This window comes from Sylvia atricapilla, chromosome 25 (assembly GCF_009819655.1).
Source record: "Sylvia atricapilla isolate bSylAtr1 chromosome 25, bSylAtr1.pri, whole genome shotgun sequence".
Lineage (NCBI taxonomy): Eukaryota > Metazoa > Chordata > Aves > Passeriformes > Sylviidae > Sylvia > Sylvia atricapilla.
Window position 1 is genome coordinate 6,507,269 of NC_089164.1, and position 18,088 is coordinate 6,525,356.

The window sequence follows — 18,088 nt, forward strand, 5'->3', positions numbered from 1 at the left end:
CAGCGGGAGGGAAGGCGTAGCTCTTGTCCGTGTGCGAGGGTAATTAGACTGAGGAGTAAATAATGAGGCTGATGGAGGGGGGTGGGGGTGGGGGGTGTGTGAAACGCTTCTTCAGTGGGGATAGTCAGTCTAGGGGAGCAGTGAAACTGGGGGGTACTCGGGCCGGGGAGTCTGTGTGGTGTCGATGGTGCCCGAAGGAAAGGCAATCCCTGGTGGGGGCAGTTAGGCCTAGGGGGTGTCTGCCGTCCTCAGGGTGAGTGGTTAGGGCTGTGGTGGGTAGTCGAGCCTGGTTCCTCTTAGGGGACTGCTGGGAGTCCCCCGTGTCCCTGTACAGGGGGACTGGGGGGACAGAGCAGACCCCTGCTTTGGGAGCTTTGTCAGGAGCATTGCTGTGGCATGGGCTTCAGGCCTATCCCTGAAGCAGCTTTTGGGATTCCCTCTGTACAGGAAGAAGGAGATGGAGCCTTTGGGTAGGAAGGGGGACTGATGGGTGGCCCCAGGAGTGCAGCAGGTTAAGGTACCTTAACCATGAAGGGACATAGGTGGTCCTAGGGCAGATGTTACAGTCCCATAAGGTGTTTGGAGCCTGGTCATGGCCTCCCAGTTCATTAAGGTTTGTTAAACCCCAGGGTTTATTGGAGTCATCTGGATACTGGGAGGATAGCATGGATTATAAAGGGTTTCATGCCCCTCCTCCAGCTGGGTGCAAGAGCAGCTCCAGGAACTGGCTCAGCTTCTCTGTAACTCTGATATCACATCAGGATAACAGCTCAAAACTCAGGTCCTGAGCCAAAAAAAGAAAAAAATTAAGTACGATTTTTGAAAATCCAGGTTTGTCAGGAATAGAATTTGGTCTCAGAGCTCTACCACCATGCAGAGAGCATCACGGCTGACAAGGGAGCTCTCGCTCCTGGCTACAGAGCCACCTCCAGGCATCACCTGCTGGCAGAACGGGCAGCTTGATGACCTGCGGGCACGTATGTACTTTGGGGGTTCCCACAGGCAGGGCTGGGTTGCAGTTTGCTGCTAGATCTGCATGCTTTGGGCTTTATAGGCTACGTGGAAGTGCTGGATTTTAGTTTCCTTTAAACGTAGCTTGGCCTATGTCTTGGCTGGTCTGCCCTTAGTTTTGATTGCTGGGGAGTGGAACTGGTCTTACATAAGATGACTTTTCATGACTTTTCATTGCTGGATTCTCCCCTGTGAGGGTGGTGAGGCCCTGGCAGAAGTTGCCCAGAGAAGCTGTAGCTGCCCCATGCCTGGGAGTGTCCGGGTTAGATGAGGCTTGGAGCAACCTGGGATAATGGAAGGGATTCCTGAAACTGGGTGGTCCTTGAGGTCCCTCCCAACCCTTAACATTCTATGATTCTGTCACCTGAGCAGCTCTGTAACTGTGGGAGGTACATGGGGACTGCTGGACAACGAGATTACCTTGAAGGTCCCTTCCAACCCAAACCATTCTGTAATTCTGATTTTGAATGTGATTCTTGTATTTTCATCTTGCTCCTAAAGAAATTTTAGGAGGTGTGGACACACCATATGAGAAAGGAATATTCGACCTGGAAATCATAGTTCCTGAAAGGTAAGTGAGCAATAGGATCTAGCTAGATTAATTAAGAATGAATTCTTCCCTGTGAGGGTGGAGAGGCCCTGGCCCAGGTTGCCCAGAGAAGCTGGCTGCCTCATCCCTGGCAGTGTCCAAGGCCAGGCTGGACAGGGCTTGGAGCATCCCGGGATAGTGGAAGGGGGTGGAGCAAAATGCACTTTAAGGCCCCTTCCAATCTAAACTAGGCTGATTAAGTAGTTGGTGTAGTCCTGCTTTAAATATGAGTAGACTGATGTGACGTATTTGCCGTAAATGCTAACATGTGAGTCTTTCCTTTATCCTCTCAACAAGGAATTGAGACCTTCTTTTTAAGGAATGCAGTTTTTCTAGTAGCTGATACAGTTATTTTGCACTGAACATCAAAGATGTGTGATTAAAACCCTAAAAGTGCAATGATAAGATTTTTGCCTCATCATACTCTCTCAAAGCTTTCTGAAAAGACCTTGTTCATCAGTACAAAATTTCTTATATTGCTCCATTGTAGAATGCTATCGAGGGAAGTGTTAGTTGGACAGCTGGAAGCAGCAAAGCAGAGCACTGCCTCCGAAGATCTGTGGGGGAAGGGTGTCCTGTAGGCTGGGCGGAGGAAATGATGGCATTGCTTAGGTGGCAAAACAACTGGGCCTATAGATATAACAGTAACTTTTGTTTCCTAATGCTTATCCCTCCAGATACCCATTTGAGCCACCAAAGATTCGTTTCCTGACTCCCATCTACCATCCCAACATTGACTCTGCTGGAAGAATTTGCCTGGATATTCTAAAGTTACCTCCAAAGGTAAGACAGTTCTTGGGTGTGGGTAAGTGAGCCTGGGTAGGATAATGAACTCCTTATCTGTTTCTTGTAAAAGCCTGATTGAATGTCTGTTTGCTCCTGACTTATTTACAGGGAGCAGGGAATGAAGTTTTGAGTGGCATCTCCTTTGTTAGAAGCCAGAACATGATGGGTTTTGTTCCATATAAGTTTCCAAGGCTTTAAAGATTGGAGTCAGAAGGTATTAGGTGTGAAAATGAGATGCCCCAACACAGCAGAGATGTACAGGATACAGCCCATAGAATCATGGAATCTCTTGAGTTGGTAGGCACACACAAGGATTATCAGGGCCAAGAGCTGGACTTGCACAGGAGAAGCCTAAAGTCCCACCGTGTGCCTAGGAGCTTTGTCCAAATGCTCCTTGAGCTCTGGCAGCCTTGGAACCATGTCCACTGCCCTGGCTGTCAGTTAGGCTTCCTTGGAGCCTTGTATTGAGAGTAGGTCTGGTGTATTCCATGGGGCATTAGGTGCTGGAAGTCCCAAGGCAGCTGTGGGCAGGCTGGGTTGAAATGCTATGGGTTCTGAGGTGTCTCTGGGCTGCCGTGTGGTGGTTTCTCTCTCTGAGCTGCTGGTTTCCTCCTATTTCCTTACAGGGAGCATGGAGGCCTTCCCTGAACATCTCCACCCTGCTGACTTCCATCCAGCTGCTGATGGCAGAGCCTAACCCTGACGACCCTCTCATGGCCAATATTGTACGTGAGCTCCTCTTCCTCTCTCCTGGCCTGGGCACAGGTGGGGAGGGAGTGGGGGGCTGGATTTAGGCTCAGCTTCCACTTCACTTGCTCTGGATTGACACACTAGGAGCACAGCCTGACCTGGATCAGCTGGGGCATCCCTGGGCTTCCCTGAGGTAGCTGAGGCCAGAAGAGACAGTCAAGGTCTTGTCTTCAAGCCTTTACCTTCAGTGCAAATGGCAGCATGAGTTCTCCAAGCAAACTAAATGAATTTTACACTTCATGCTTGTTGCCGTTTTAGTCTGGTTTTGGAGTCCTAAAGCCAGAGTTGGTCCCAGCTTCTTGGTGACATGTATTCAATCAAATTTCTGTCTTTGTCTTGCTCTTCCCATTTAGTCCTCAGAGTACAAGTACAACAAGCAGCTATTTCTGCTCAACGCCAGGGAGTGGACCAAGAAATATGCAGGGCAGCTGAAGGTAAGAACCATGCTCTGCTCACTTGGTGTAGCTCCCTCTTGGTCTGCAGTCCTTTTGTTTCAGTTTTCCTTTCACAGTTGCTTTGTTCTTTCCTTCCTCCCCTTCTGCTCTGTGTTTTGGATCTGTATTTAATTTCATTATATTTTTTTAAGCTCATTACATTCTCTCCTTCCAATTAAATGTGCTCATTCACTAATAACTGCCACGTTGCTCAAGAAGGAGGGACAGATGGATGAACCCTTAGGGATCCTGCAGTCCTGTTCTCTCTCAGCACTGTTCCCTGTCCTCCTGTGCCTGATGCCCACCTGTGCCTGTTCTCCACCTGCTCATCCATTCACTGACTGGTCTCCCTATTCTCTGGAGTTCAGCCTTCCTCCCATTATCCTTCCTCTCTTCCTGCCTCCTTTCCTCTCTGTCACCTCACCAACGAGTCTCATAAAAATGAAATCACACTTAAGCAGATCAAAACCTCTCCCAAAAATCAGTTACCTTCCCTAGGTGCCTTCTCTCCCTGCACCTGATTTGGGTAACAAACACCCTTTCTGGGACAGGGATGTCTTCCCTGTGGAACCCATGCTCTCTGCTGAAGCTCTGAATGCATTTCCAAGTTAACTGTGGTTGACAGGAGGGCACAGAGTGAAGGCATCCCTGCAACAACACATAGAGCCCTAGAGCAACACAGATCATGTATGTGTGTTCTACTGCTCTGCTCAGTCATTATCTTGCTCTCCTGTCATCTCCCTTCGTAAAAATCACAGCAGTGAGAGCAGAATAAGAAAGGCCCACTGTGTAAGAGCCAGAGTACAGTCAGCTCTGACCTTGGTGAAGCACAGGGCATTCCAATGGCTGTAAAATTAAATTATTTACAGCTCTTTTATTTCTTGGGTTATTGCAGGCTTCCAGGCCTTTGGAAGAGAAAATCGTCCAAAGTGAAACAAGCATCAGCAGTGAATCGACCATGCAGAAAAGAAAAGGGGTTAACATCAGTAGGAAAGAGAAGAAATCCCACCCAGATTCCTGAGGAATTTTGTTCTCTTCTCCTCACACAGGTACTAGAGTATGCCTAAAAGGCTGCACCAGCTTTGAGTTTCTGTTTCTTTGGAGTGTTATTTTTTTGCAAAGTGTTCCATTATATTAATAAAATATACAGCTTGAATTTATATCTTATTTTTCCATTTTGTTGAGTGGAGGTTTTGGGATATTTGAAAGAAAAGGTGTGTTGCTGTGGCACAGCCTGGTTTTTGGTAGCAGGAGAGGGCCACAGGAGTAGCTTCTGTGAGAAGCTGCTAGAAGCTTCCACCATGTCTGACAGAGCAAATCTAATGGCTCTGAAGATGGACATGCTGCTGGCCCAGTTAGAGGTTGGCAATGCCTCTGTGATGACATATTTAAGAAGAAAATCAAAACAGTGCAGCAGCAGTTTTTCCCCAGAAGTGGGGAAGCACTGCTGTGCTGATGTTGTCTGGGGTGAGCCTTGCCTGCCTGGCCACCCCTAGGCTACCACTGTAGGCAGAAGGGCAGGGGTAGTGTCTTCCCCTTCCCAGTGCCCTGCATGAGGAGAGGTGTTGAATGGTGCCAGTGCTGCGGTAGCCACTGTCCACGCAATGGCAGTGGGGCCACCTGGCCAGCAATGGGAACAGGGCAAGTGATTCCCTCTTGTGGAACCTAGACAAGATCAACTTCTTAGTGCTGCAGGATCTTGCAAGAATTAGTAGGATTTGTTGGCTAGAGTACCTACAACCAGTAGTTTTCCTTCTTGTCAGAGAAGAGGAGGAAGTGAGAACATGTGAGAGAAAACAACATGGCAGTGCCAAGGTCAGTGGGGGAGGAGGTGTTCCAAGCATTGGAGCCAAGATTCCTCTGCAAGCCAGAGTGAGAACCGTGGTGAAACAAACTGTCCCCCTGTAATGCATGAAGTCCACAGGGGATGCAGAAATTCACAGCCTGTGACAATAGGGCTCACACTGGAGCAGGCAGGTGCCAGAGAAAGCTGTAATCCAGTGGGAGACCTGAATAGAGAGCAGGCCCCTGCTTCCAGAGAGGGAGAAGAAGGTTCCTTGCTTCCAAACTAGAGCAGCCTATCCTTAAAGGACTACACGCCCATGGATGAGTGACCCACACTACAGCAGTTTTGGGAAGACTTTGCCTGTGGGAAGGACCTAAGAACAGAGCAGAGCAAAGACTCCACTGCCTGAGTAAACAGAAGATCTCGAGTGACAAACTGACCAAAACCCCCATACCCTGTCTTCCTGCACTGTTGGTGGGAAAGAGGAAGGGGCTGGGGGAGAAAAAAGCTGTTTTAAAGACTTATTTTACTTCTCATTCTCTTCTGACTCTGTTGATAGTAAATTTACTTTATACCTTTAAATTTGAACTTAGTGTTTTGCCCTTAGTGTTTTTTTCCTCCCAGTCCTTAACTCATGACCCCTTTGGTTTTTTCCCCTCTCTGACCAACTGTATCAGGAGATGGTAAGCAAATGACTTTTGTGCCTGGCATTTGGCCATGACAAAAGGAAAACTGGAACCACCACTCCAGCTTCCAATTACCAACTTTCAGAGACATGGGAACAGCACCAAGTAGTTCAGTTTCTATTTTCACAACCGAGAGCAGGAGCTGAGCAGCAGACAGCTCAGAATTAGCTGGGGAATCCTTTCCCAGGAAAGGCTTAGTTTTCTATGTAACCTCAAGGGCTAAGACATTAAACTCAAGTCTTACAACTCTGGCTCTCCAGAGCAGTCAGTTAAGTTCCAGTTATACCATTTAGGATAACCTGGATGGTGTCTTGGCTCTGTTGTGACTCCAGGAGGTGGTCAGTGACAAGAACCAGCTCACCACAGATGAGGAAGAGCCCAAAGGATTCCCAGAGATCTGGGAGGATGGATGTGGAAGAGTGGACCGTCAGCAATGTGATGTGCAGGGTGAAGAGTGTGAGAGGATTGGGCTAAGAAGGGCAATTCTTGGTTCCACAGATCTGGAGATGAGGGCTGGCAGCAGATCGCAGTAGGAGCAAGTCAGGTGCTCGGCCTCTTGCTCTGCAGATTCCCTGCTGGGAATTTAACCCATGTCCTGTCCCTGCTCCCAGAAAAGCAAGCCAGGCCCATCTCTGGAGCAGAGAGACAGGACTCAGCAACATTCCCAATGCCTGGGAAGCAGTGAAGCTCAGTGATGAGCTGATCTTTGCTGGGTGAGGAAAGGCTGTGTCCTCAGCTGCTCCCAAAACCCCAGGCATGTCCTTGTCCCACTCAGTCGAAGTTGTAGTAAAGGCAGAAGGCGAAGAACATGGCAAAGATCTGGAATGATGGAGGTGGGAGAGGATCAGCCCCCTGGCAGGGCCAGGCCAGGCCTAGCTGTAGCTGGAAGCAGAAAGAGGCTGGAGGATCCAGGCCATCACTGTGCCCCACCAGAGGCCTCGGCCAGCTGTCCTGGTGCTGCACAGGGACACCAGGATGAGGAGACCCAGGGGGAGTAAAACAAACCCTCCCTTGTTCCCTCACCTGCCCCATCTGCAGCAGAGAGCAGGGTCTGGACCCCGAGACAGATCTGAGCCCCTTTGTGCTCTCCTTGCCCACTGAACAACTCCCCTGCAACAAAGAGTGGACACTCTGCCCGCCCCATCCCTGGCCCCCCCTCATTACCTCAATGCCCAGCACAGCTAAGCTGCAGGTCCCAGGGAGGGAGATGTACCTCTGCAGGGTCCTGCCAAAGGTAGAGAAGCAGCCCTGGAGCAGAGAGAGGAGGGAGGGGCTCTCTTGTGTTCCCCATGGCCACAGGGAGCCCAGAGGAGGACTGGGTTGCAGAGGGATGTGGGGGATCCCCTGTAGGGCAGGAGGAGCTGAGGACTTTGGGAGCCACTGGGCTGTGGAACCACAGCAGGCAATGTCCCAGGCTTCTGTCCCTTATGCTCTGCTCCCTGAGCCTGGGAAGGGCTGAGGCTGAGACAGGGACACAGACACAGCAAAGTTGTGCCATACCTGCTCGTGGATGTAGCCAGGGCTTCTATCCTGGCACTGCTCCCAGCCCAGGAGCTCTCCCACTTGCAGAAGCCCATCCCGGGCACAGCATGCCCGTGGCCATGGCATCCCTGGGTGCAGCTCCTGGAAGCGGGAGCCATTCCCAAAGTCTTCGGGTCCTAAAACACCACAACATGAGAACTGGAACAGAAGGGAAATACCATCACCATGATAACCTTTGGTGGATCCTGTGTGTCCCCCAGGAGCCTCCCAGCTGCTCACCGTAACCATGAGGGTGTTCCAGGCTGTGGAGAAGACCTCAGCACCCTCATCCCCACCATAATTTTGCTGCAGCTCAGACAGGAAGTGCTCAGGCTGGACCTGTGGAGTTGGTGCCAGAGCTAGGACTGTTCCTCTCCCACTCTACTCAGCACCAGTTCCTTTTGAGGGGAATTGGGCACCCAGTGGATCGCCCTCCACCTGCTTAGTGGTTTGTGTTGTGGTGCTAATGACAGAGGTGAGGGCATGTCCCTAGACCAGCCTCAGTCGCCTGGTGGACTCTGAGCCATGGCCATGGTGTGACAGAGGGAGGCTGGTGACAGTGGGAGTGGTGCCAGTACCTGTTTCCAGTGCACCAGGAAGAGAACAGCCCCAACGAGCTGCATGAGGAAGACGAAGCTGACGAGGATGAAGAACTGGAAGGCATCAGGTGAAGGAGTCAGAGACCAGCCTGATTCCACAGGCAGCTTGCTCACATTATCCCTGCCCTCCTCTGGACCAGCCCTGCTGTGCTCTGTGTCTCTAAGACCAGGAATGTGTGTACAGCTCCTGGGGACAAATGCCACATCTCTGACCACTATGGCTGCAAGGTAAGGGTTAAAAACAAGCACTGTCTGCAAGGGGCTGGGGATGCGGAAGAAATGGGGGGTATTTGTGCTCAAATAGGGATTTCTGCCCCTCACTAGCAGTGGGGTCATCTTGGAAATGCCATGTGGGACAAGCCAGTGGCTTCAGAGAGAATTGGCCCTACTTGGCGGCTTTATAAATCCTCTGGGCTCTAAACTGAAACTCACAAGGTGGGGAGGGGATGGCAGGACATGTTGAGGATGAGGAACACCAGCTCCTGGCTCCTCCAGGAACACCTGCATCCACTGCCACCCTCCAGCCCGTGACTCCTACCCCCAGTGTCCTCTGCCCACATCCTTCAGCCCCTTCCCTCCCATCTTTCCTCCCTCACCAGCAGTAGGAGAGGGCGACTCCGGCGCAGGGCCCCGCAGCAGCCCAGGAAGCCCAGCAGGGACAGGGTGATGCCCACGGCCAGCAGCAGCCATGCGCCTGCGCTCAGCACAGCCCTGGTGGCCACGATGTCCTGGAAACCGGCCGGGTCCACAGCCACCCAGAGTCCCATGCCTGCCAGGCATGTTCCCCCAGCCTGCAGGGGGAGTTCAGGACAGGATCATGGGCTCAGGGGATGTCCAAGGCTTGGTCCCTTCCCTGGGAATGGGTGTCATCCAGCCCTGAGCCAGCTGGAGTTGTCGCTCCCCAGGCAGTTGTTCCCTCCCCCCATCCACAGGGCCCAGATGGACTCACAAACACCAGCACGTTGAAGATGAACATCAGGTACTTCATGCAGGTCAAAACACCCATGGAGACACCGAGAGGGGGGCCACGGCAGTGTTTGTCCCTATGGAGGGGAGAGCAGAGCCCTGGCCACAGCCAGCCCTGACTTGTCCTGGACCCCATGGCTCCAGCAGAATGTGGGGGGATGCATCCTCCCAAAATTCCCAGATCATTTTCTATCCCCACCATCTCCCATGACACCCCAAAGAGCCCCAAATCTGTGTCCCCTCCCAAACATATATATTCCCTTCAAACCCCATGTGCCCAGTCCTATGTCCCGTGCAAACCCTGTGTCCCCTCCAAATCTTGTGTCCCCTACTAACCCATGTCCCCTACAGAACCTTGTGTCCCCAACAAATCCCGTGTCTCCTATAAATTCCATGTCCCCTCCAAACCCACATCCTCTCTAAATCTTCTGTTCCCTTCAGCCCCCACACCAACTCACCTTGCGGGAATAGTGGGCAACACAGGAACCTCCGACCCTCCCTGGTGCTGCCAGCACCTATATAACATCACGAAGGTCGGAAAATCCCTCCCCCTTCCCACTCTAGCAGCCCCCAAGGAACTCCTTCCAGCGGCGAGGCCATGAATGATTGATGGGGAACAGGATCCACCATTGTGCTGCCGGCGGCCGGGAGTCTCCAGCTCTTGTCAGCCAAGGAAATTAAACCTGTGGGCAGGGAAAGACGAGCCGCCCCAGCAGGCCGGGGTACGACTTCGGCCATTGATTATTGCTCTGGCCATTTGGAGAAGCCCTCAATGGCCGCACACGGGAACCGTGGGCAGGTAGGTGGTGCTACAGAGCTATTGGGACACAGGGACATCCCAGATGGATGACAGCGTCTGTTGCCTCTTGTTGCCGACTTTAGGAGCTCTCTAAACACTGAGTCACGTTAGAAAGGAAACATTATTTATTCTGCACTAGGTATAAAGAAGAGGTTTCCACACACCAAGCACATCGACGAGTAAAAGGTTAAATACAGTAAAATTTACATCAACTTGCCTATCTAAAGCATATTCTTCGCCTGCATATTGCATATTTCTTTTGGTGATGTGACTTTACTCAGTGCTCGAAACACAAAGTTCTTTTCCTCATTAAAGCATCTTCTGTTGGAGAAGTTGAATTACGACAGTTACGTTTGCAAAAGGTGAGATAATTTATCCTGGGAGCAGATAATTCAACTTGAAGACGATGTCAGTGTCACCGCAATCCGAGGGGCCTCGGGGCTCTGTTCCCCCGCGGGATCCCCGAGATGCCAGCAGGGGGCAGCCGAGAGCGCAGACCCAAAGCTGCGCGGCGCGGCCAGAGCGCCTTCCGCCGCACCCCGGCACCCCGGCTTGACCAATCGTAGCGGCCAGCGGCCAGCGGGGCAGGAGAAAAGAGAGACAGACAGTCATATTGACCAATCATACAGACCTCTCCCCGGGAGGGGGGGCCCTGTGGGGGCGTGGCCCCGAGGCCGGAAGCGGAGCTGCGCCTTCCCATTCCCTTAGAGTCGCTTCCGGTGCTGCCGCCGCCGCCCGCGGCATGTAGCGGCCGGTGAGGGACGGGCACGGGAGCAGATGTTTGGGCGCCGCCCGAGACGGACGGGGCTGCTGCTTCCAGCGCACCGGGGAGAGCGCTGCCCCTGGTCCCGCCGGTCCCAGTAACTCTGTGCTTCTTTCCCTCCGCAGCGCGGCGGCAGAAGGACGCGGAGGGACCTTCACCGGCTGCCTCGGAGCCGCACGCACCCGCCGCCCCGATGGCGTCCCGCAAGGCCCCCGCCGGGGCGGGCACCGGGTTGGCGGCCGCCGGCCGGGACCGGGAGCGGGAACGGGCACACCTGGAGCTCGCCGAGCTGGGGCCGCTCCTAGAGGAGAAGGGGGATCAAGGACCCACCGGCGCGACCAGCGTGAGACTCCCGGGCGGGAGGGGATCCGGAACCTGGCTCATTCTCCTCGCTCCGACCCTGCGGATTATCTCGGGAGTTTGCCCGTTATCCCATTAATAGCTAGAGGAGTACGGCTCCATGTCGTTCCTCGGGCCGGTCTGTGTTCTGAGCCGGCCCAAACTCTGCTCCTGCCGAGTAGGCTTGGCGCCGGGTTAGTCCTTCGCAGGGATGTCACCAGGATCGCTCTGTCTATGCCGGGTGTTCCTTGGCTGTTTCCAGTGCCTCGGCATTTCCACAGAGCAGGGAATCACCTTCCCGAACCCTTTCCCGGCTGAGGAGAGTGGGAACGGTGCCGGGAATCCAGAGCGTTCTCAGCTCGGAGCCTCCTCTGCTCGGGTGGGCCAGCTGGGGCCTCCCGGCTGGGCCGAGTGGTCATTCCAGCCTTGGTTGTAGGGTGGTAATCCCGCATTTCGACAGGATAAATCTAGGATTAGCCCGCCTGGGATGGGTCAGGCAGCAGCGTGTTACATAAACGAGGGTGACTGCCGGGTCTTGCTTGTCCCCTTGGAGGGATGAAGCCCCAGGTGCTCTCAGAAGGGCAGGGATGATTCCTCTCCCAGAGGCTAGAACGATCCCCCCCCTGCTCATCTCCCTGCAGGCCGAGGACCCGCCATGCCCGGCGGCCCGTGAGGAGGAAGAGGAGGAGGTGGTGCGGGTGCTGACCCTGCCCCTGCAGGCTCACCATGCCATGGAGAAGATGGAAGAGTTTGTGTACAAGGTACCAGAGCCTGTGTTGATTCCCCGATCTTGATTTTGGGACAGATTCCCCAGTCCTAGGGTTTGGGGTGACAGGATGTGTCCAGATACAGCTTCACGTGGCCGCAGCTGACTCCAGCTCTGCTGGGCTGCTCCCATCAGCACCCCAGGAAATGGTGTGGGAAAGGGATGGCCAGGATGGGGGTTGGCCCAGCTGTGGTGGCTGAAGACCTGGGAGCAATCCCAGTGTTCCTGCAGGCCTGGGTAGGGCCCGGAAGCCTGAGTGCCAGCTGGGGTATCACTTGGTGCCTGCAGGCTCACTGTGGCTCCTATGCTGCTTCCCTGATCAAATAGGAATTCCCACCATAAGGGGGTGGTCTGTGGGTGTGGAAGGGTTAAAGCTGAGAGTATGAGTGGCCCCTGACTTCCTGGGGGGTCCTGGAATCACTCCCTTCTGGGGGAAGCTGGGAGTCAATCCTTGTGGGAACTGAGGTGGGGGTAAAATCACTCCCTGGAGGGACTGGGAATCATTCCCTGGAGGGTTTTAGGGAGCACAGTGCAGGACGTGGGTGGGTGGCTTACAGGGTCCCACGAGGCACGTAATGTCAGAGAAGGCAAACTTTCTCTCCCCAAGGAGCATTCCAGGGCTGGCCTGTTCCCCATGGATTTGGGGCTCTGGGCTGCCCTGATCCCCCTGGTGTGTTGCAGGTGTGGGAAGGACGCTGGCGCGTGATCCCATATGACGTTCTACCTGACTGGCTCAAGGACAATGATTACCTCCTGCATGGACACCGGCCCCCCATGCCCTCCTTCCGCGCCTGCTTCCGGAGCATCTTCCGGATACACACCGAGACAGGCAACATCTGGACACACCTGCTGGGTGACTATGAGGAAGGGAGACCCCTGGGGCTGGAGGGGCTCAGACCCTGCATTAGGGTCAGAATGGGCTCAGTGCTGGGTCCTCTCCATGCCCAAGGCTTCCTGTGTGGATCCTGTGCATGCAGGAGGATCAGACACAGTGTCTGGAGCTCTTGGACCCCTTTGGGAGAGAGGGACCAGGGCTGGGCTCAGCCACTGCAGGAGTGGAACAGCGAAATGTGTCCTGAGCAAAACAGGGAAGCCTCAGAGGATGCTTCTCTCCAAGGACTCCAGAGGAAGCCACAGAGATGCTCTGAGAGTTGGAGCTCTTCTGCTTTGGAGTCAGGCTGGGAATGCTCAGAATACTTAGCCTGGAAAAGAGAAAGCTCTAGGGGGATCTCAGAGCCCCTTGCAGTGCCTAAAGGGGCTCCAAGAGAGCTGGAGAGGGACTTTAGACAAGAGCCAGGAGTCACAGGACAAGGGAGAATGGCTTCCCACTGCCAGAGGGCGGGGTTAGATGGAATAGTGGAAGAAATTCTTCCCTGTGAGGGTTGAGAGGCCCTGGCCCAGGTTGCCCAGAGAGGCTGTGGCTGTCCTGTCCCTGGCAGTGTCCATGGCCAGGCTGAATAGGGCTTGGAACATCCCTAGGACAGTGGAAGGTGTCCCTAGCCATGGCACAGGGTAGAATGTGGTGAGCTTTAAGATCTCTTCCCACCTAAACTAGTCTGTGATTCCATGACCCTGTGAAACACAGCAGCTGAGCAGCTCTTTGCCCTGTGCCTGCCCTTTCCCCTGATCCCAGCCCTGATCCCATTTGCACTCACAAAGGCCTCAGCCAAGTTATTGAGTTACCAAGTAACCCCTGTTCTAGGTTGCTGAGCACCCCTGGGATATATTCAGGACCTCCCGGAGCATGGCCAGGGCTGTTCTTGTCCTGGCTCTGCTGATCTCCCCCACTATCCCCCTGACTTCCTTCTCTATGTGTTCCTGCAGGTTTTGTTCTGTTCCTCTGCCTGGGGATCCTGACCATGTTGCGGCCCAACATGTACTTTATGGCTCCTCTCCAGGAGAAGGTGGTGTTCGGGATGTTCTTCCTAGGAGCAGTGCTGTGCCTCAGCTTCTCCTGGCTTTTCCACACTGTCTACTGTCACTCGGAGAAGGTCTCACGGACTTTCTCAAAGTGAGTCAGCATGAGTGTGGTTGTGTGGTCTCCTGGGAGGTTTGGGTTCTTGCAGCACTTCCTTTTGGAAAGCACTGTGTTCCCAAATCTTTTATCCCTGGGGGAAGGGAGCATCCACCCAATCCAGCATGGAACTGAGGAGAACCACAGCAGGGTTCTGGGGGGTTCTGCCTGAGCACCTTAAATGTGCCAGGTCAGGGGCCTCAGGTGCATGATAAAGATCCTGGGACTCTGCAGCTCTCAAGGGAGCAGGATCCTGGCTCCCAAGTGAATGACCTCTGTGCTTCCAAGTGAACAGGCTCTGTACCTCTTGAAGCAGTGAATTGAGGAATTCAATTCAGCTGCTCTCACTGGGCAGCTGGAGGCCATGGCCAGTTTGGCAGGTCCCAGTTTACTGGATGCTTTTAAAACCTCTGTTTTGGATCGAGTTTGGACTGAAACCAAATGGAAAAAAGAAACATAAACAGGATTCCCAGCAGAGTGGGGAGGGTGGTCACTATTTTCTTTCTGGGCTGCTCCAAGAGTCAGGCTCCTGTCAGCCTTCGCAGTGAGGCTCTCAAGTGACATTCTGCTCCCATTTGGCTGTTCAAGGCATTTATTTGGGCGCTGCTTGCTGGGAATCCTGCCCATGCCCTCTGCACAACCCCCAGAGATCCCATGGGGTCCTGTCTCCAGAACAAATCCAGCAGGAATGCCCTTGTATTCTGGGAAGGCAGTGGGAGCAGTGCAGGAGCTGTGTTTCCATGGTGAGATGAGTGGAGGATCACAGATCCATGTGCACAGGAATTTGTTCCCGGTGGTTTGAGCTCCAGCTGCCTCTTGCCCCTCCCCATCATTCCCACTATGCCCAGGCCCTTTCTCCTGTCACACCTGCCCTGATGGGACCCCAGCACACCCCTCCTGCCCAGTGACTCTATTCAGGTGCAGGCTGGAGAGTTCCCACACATTGAGGGGGTAGATTTTGGGGCTCACCTGTGGCTCTCTGTCATTGCACCCTGACTGCAGGTTGGATTATTCAGGAATTGCACTGCTGATCATGGGGAGCTTTGTCCCGTGGCTCTACTACTCCTTCTACTGCTCCCCACAGCCAAGACTCATCTACCTCTCCATCGTCTGTGTCTTGGGTATCTCTGCCATCATTGTGGCACAGTGGGACCGATTTGCCACCCCCAAGCACAGGCAGACCAGAGCAGGTAGGAGCTTCCTCCTCCCCTGAGTCCTGGGACACACTTTGAGCAGATCCCATTTGGGAGAAGCTCTGGGCACTTGCAGGATTCATTCCCCCGAGCAGCACAGCACTGCAGGGAGTGGCCTCCTGCCTTCTCTTGCTGTGCTGGGGATTCATTTCCTGAGCAGAGCCTGAGGTCTGGACTTTAAAAATAGCCCTGGGTGGGCTGGGGCTGTGCCTTTTCTACCTTTTCCGGGAAGCAGTTTAGTAGCAGGAGCCTGCAGGTGGGGCAGAGGAGGAAAGCATTCCTGAACTCTTCCTGCCAGGGACACACTGGCTGGTCCCTGCCTTCCTGGGGGTGGAGTGGGGGGCTGCCTCCAGCCCCACACCTCAATTTACCCCCAAAGCAGGTCCCGTCAGCCTCACTGAGCACGAGGAGACACCTCCCTCCCCACTTTCCAGGGGTCTTGAAGAAGATGTCTCTCAGAGTATTGTCCTAGCTACAGGAATGAGGAAAGACCATGCTGTGACAGAGACCACCTGAAAGCCCTCAGATGAGGGCAGGGGACAGGCAGGACTCACATCCTCTTGGCTCTGCACTGCATCCTATGCCCCGAGCACAAGCAGGATCCAGCTGGGTGCCACCCAGAGCCTCTCTCTCCAGGCCAGTGTCAGCATGGTGCCACTTGTTCTCTGACAACTCATCAGAGGCCAGCGTTGAACATTTCAGCTGCTGCTGAGCTCCTTAGGAGCTGCAAGAAATTGCTTTCCTGAAAGGGGTGGATGTCTTCCTGGTGTGATCCAAAGGGCTAGCACCTTCTGAAATGTCCATTCCCATGGCCAGGAGTGGGAGCTGCTGCAGCCCTGCATAAGAAACACTGAATGGGTTCTACCCAGCAAACATAGAGGTGGTTTGCCTGGGATGTGAAGCTGTGGATCCCTCATTTTGTGAAGGATAAGTGCCATGATTGGAGAAGTGTAAGGAATGTTTGGTCAACACTTTCAAGCACAGGGTGGGATTGTTTGGGGATCTTCTATGCAGGGCCAAGAGTTGGGACACAGTGATCCTTATGAGTCCTTTCCAGCTCGAGATATTCTGTGAATTCGGTGAGGAAAAGCTGCTTCCCTAGCACAAGATGAGGGATCAAGGGGAGTTGGTGGGAGAAGCAGCTCCCCCTCCACACTGTACTCTTTTCCCTGACCTCCTCTCTGGGCCACAGGTGTGTTCCTGGGGCTGGGACTGAGTGGGGTTGTGCCCACCATGCACTTCACCATCGCTGAGGGCTTTGTGAAGGCCACCACGGTGGGGCAGATGGGCTGGTTCTTCCTCATGGCTGTGATGTACATCACGGGCGCTGGGCTCTATGCTGCTCGCATCCCTGAGCGCTTCTTCCCGGGCAAGTTCGACATCTGGGTGAGTGTGGGGGTGAATGGGTGGTCTGCGGGCAGCTCTGGGACTGGGGATAGTTATTGAGGGGCTGGAGGGCTGGGGGTGTCCAGCTGTGCCTCAGCACATGCTGGCAGGCAGACTTGAATAGGTTCTGTGCGTGGGCAGAGCAAAAAGTGCTGGGTGGGAATCACTGCTAGGTACAACAGAACAGGAAGCAGAGGACAGTCCTGGAGCAGTGAGGAAGAAGAGGAGGAGGGGTTGACGAGGTTGCTGTCCCTTTGGTCTGGTCTAAAGGAAGTTTTGCTTCCCTGCAGTTCCAGTCTCATCAGATCTTCCATGTGCTGGTGGTGGCTGCAGCTTTTGTCCACTTCTATGGGGTGTCCAACTTGCAGGAATTCCGCTATGGCCTGGAAGGGGGATGCACAGACGACTCTCTCCTCTGAGAGCGCCTGGTTTTAGTACAAGCTTCCTAAGTGCTTTTTAAACTCATCTTTGCTAAAATCAAAGGAAGACTCAAAACTGTTTGGGGTTGTTGGTTTGTTGGGGTTTTTTTTAAAGAAACAAAAAAAAAAGAAGGATAAATCCTTTAGCAAAGTTGTTGACCAAATCCTCACTCCCTTCCCCACACACTGTGCTGGGGCTGGAGGGGGGCTCCTGACTCATTCAGACAGTGTTTTAGCTGCACCGGGATCACCTGCTGCTCCAACAGCACAGGGAACGACTCCCTGCTCTCGCACAGCTGAGCACATCCCGCTCCCCCACACAGCTGGAGTTTAGCATATCCCCCATGGCAGTGCCTGGCTGGGGCAGCCCCAGGCACAGGCACACACTCACCTAATTTAAAGTTTTAATTGTCCATTTTGTTTTGTTCTGTTTTCCTTGACAAAGTAATGTAAACATAAATGAAAGAATATTTAATATTTAATACTAAGCTTTAAGACAATGCGCTGCCACTGCAGTCCTCTGCTCCCTCACTGTCAGGAGAAAAGAGGAGGGACAGTGTTGTAGGGAGTGTAGAGCTGCTGTAGCTGATTGAAATAAAAAGGTCAATAGTCCGGTGTCACCGCTGTGTCTATGTCTGTTTTTGGGGTGGGGGAAGAGAGGGCTCTGGGCACCCCAGGAGCAGGGCAGGAATGCCCTGGGACAGTGGGATCCCTCCAGTTGTGTTGGACTCTAGACTGGGCTGGGATAGAAAAGGAAATTGGTGTGTTCTGGTGATGACAGGACAGGAAACCCAGCCCTGGCTGGTGATAGCTCTGGGGCTGTGACTTCCCTTGGGGCTCAGCAGAGCAATAGAGGTGTTGCAGCCTGGCTAGGGTGGGGGCAGTGCTGGACCCTGCCCCAGGGTCTCCTAGTGCACAGTGACTGTCAGGGGATTTGGACAGGTGGAGGCCAGCACAGTGAAGTCCAACTCAGGTGGCTGAAGGCCACTGCCTGACCTACAGGTCAAGGAGTGTGGTCAGAGCCACTACAGCCCCTGTGCCACCTGTCCCTGCCATCCCCCAGATGTTGGGGTGTCCTTTTGCTGAACTGTTTGGATGCGGCCCACTTTTGGAAATCCCCCAGGCTAGATACTGTATCAGGAACTGCCAACAAGCAAAAGCGTCAATGAGTTTAATTAACAAATTACAACAGAAAAACTCACTGGATATGATTCTGTAAGTGCTGACAAGCGGGCAGGGGCTTCCGCAGCTGAAGTTTAAGTACAAAACTGCAGAGATGTG

General features: G+C 53.6%; 3 protein-coding genes across 7 annotated transcripts in view; 2 read left to right on the forward strand and 1 right to left on the reverse strand.

Moving 5' to 3' along the window:
* UBE2T (ubiquitin conjugating enzyme E2 T) overlaps positions 1-4,730 on the forward strand; it is a 176,915-nt gene extending 172,185 nt beyond the window's left edge. For 2 of the 5 annotated variants that reach the window (XM_066335697.1, XM_066335696.1), the window contains exons 2-7: positions 832-977; positions 1,513-1,582; positions 2,278-2,383; positions 3,013-3,111; positions 3,490-3,570; positions 4,466-4,730. In XM_066335697.1, the coding sequence (XP_066191794.1) occupies positions 872-977; positions 1,513-1,582; positions 2,278-2,383; positions 3,013-3,111; positions 3,490-3,570; positions 4,466-4,591 (588 nt within the window). In that variant the 5' untranslated portion in view covers positions 832-871 and the 3' untranslated portion in view covers positions 4,592-4,730. Of the gene's footprint in view, positions 1-36; positions 56-566; positions 782-831; positions 978-1,512; positions 1,583-2,277; positions 2,384-3,012; positions 3,112-3,489; positions 3,571-4,465 lie in introns of those variants that run through there. The other 3 variants (XM_066335693.1, XM_066335695.1, XM_066335692.1) reach the window with 3 other exon arrangements.
* A 2,083-nt stretch (positions 4,731-6,813) lies between these two features.
* Positions 6,814-9,168, reverse strand: LOC136371703 (tetraspanin-18-like). The gene is made up of 7 exons (XM_066335961.1): positions 9,112-9,168; positions 8,759-8,953; positions 8,142-8,216; positions 7,804-7,902; positions 7,543-7,722; positions 7,207-7,290; positions 6,814-6,861 (listed from the first exon to the last, which is right to left on the reverse strand). The coding sequence occupies exons 1-7, from the start codon at positions 9,166-9,168 to the stop codon at positions 6,814-6,816; spliced, it is 738 nt and encodes a 245-aa protein (XP_066192058.1).
* Positions 9,169-10,619: 1,451 nt separating this feature from the next.
* ADIPOR1 (adiponectin receptor 1) lies at positions 10,620-17,427 on the forward strand. Its single transcript, XM_066335766.1, has 8 exons — positions 10,620-10,681; positions 10,816-11,033; positions 11,671-11,790; positions 12,477-12,648; positions 13,620-13,806; positions 14,812-14,999; positions 16,195-16,388; positions 16,679-17,427. Exons 2-8 carry the CDS (start codon positions 10,884-10,886, stop codon positions 16,805-16,807), a joined length of 1,140 nt encoding a protein of 379 aa, XP_066191863.1. The 5' UTR covers positions 10,620-10,681; positions 10,816-10,883; the 3' UTR covers positions 16,808-17,427.
* Positions 17,428-18,088: the final 661 nt, after the last annotated feature.

Excerpts from the sequence above, each read along its gene's own strand:
- ADIPOR1 (XM_066335766.1), top strand. The coding sequence starts at position 10,884 with ATGGCGTCCCGCAAGGCCCCCGCCGGGGCGGGCACCGGGTTGGCGGCC. Across the intron at positions 11,791-12,476 it reads TGGAAGAGTTTGTGTACAAG|GTGTGGGAAGGACGCTGGCG; the intron begins GTACCAGAGCCT and ends GGTGTGTTGCAG. Across the intron at positions 16,389-16,678 it reads CGGGCAAGTTCGACATCTGG|TTCCAGTCTCATCAGATCTT; the intron begins GTGAGTGTGGGG and ends GCTTCCCTGCAG.
- LOC136371703 (XM_066335961.1), bottom strand. The coding sequence starts at position 9,168 with ATGGGTGTTTTGACCTGCATGAAGTACCTGATGTTCATCTTCAACGTG. Across the intron at positions 8,217-8,758 it reads GTCGCCCTCTCCTACTGCTG|TTCTTCATCCTCGTCAGCTT; the intron begins GTGAGGGAGGAA and ends GATGCCTTCCAG. Across the intron at positions 6,862-7,206 it reads TAGCTGTGCTGGGCATTGAG|ATCTTTGCCATGTTCTTCGC; the intron begins GTAATGAGGGGG and ends CCATCATTCCAG.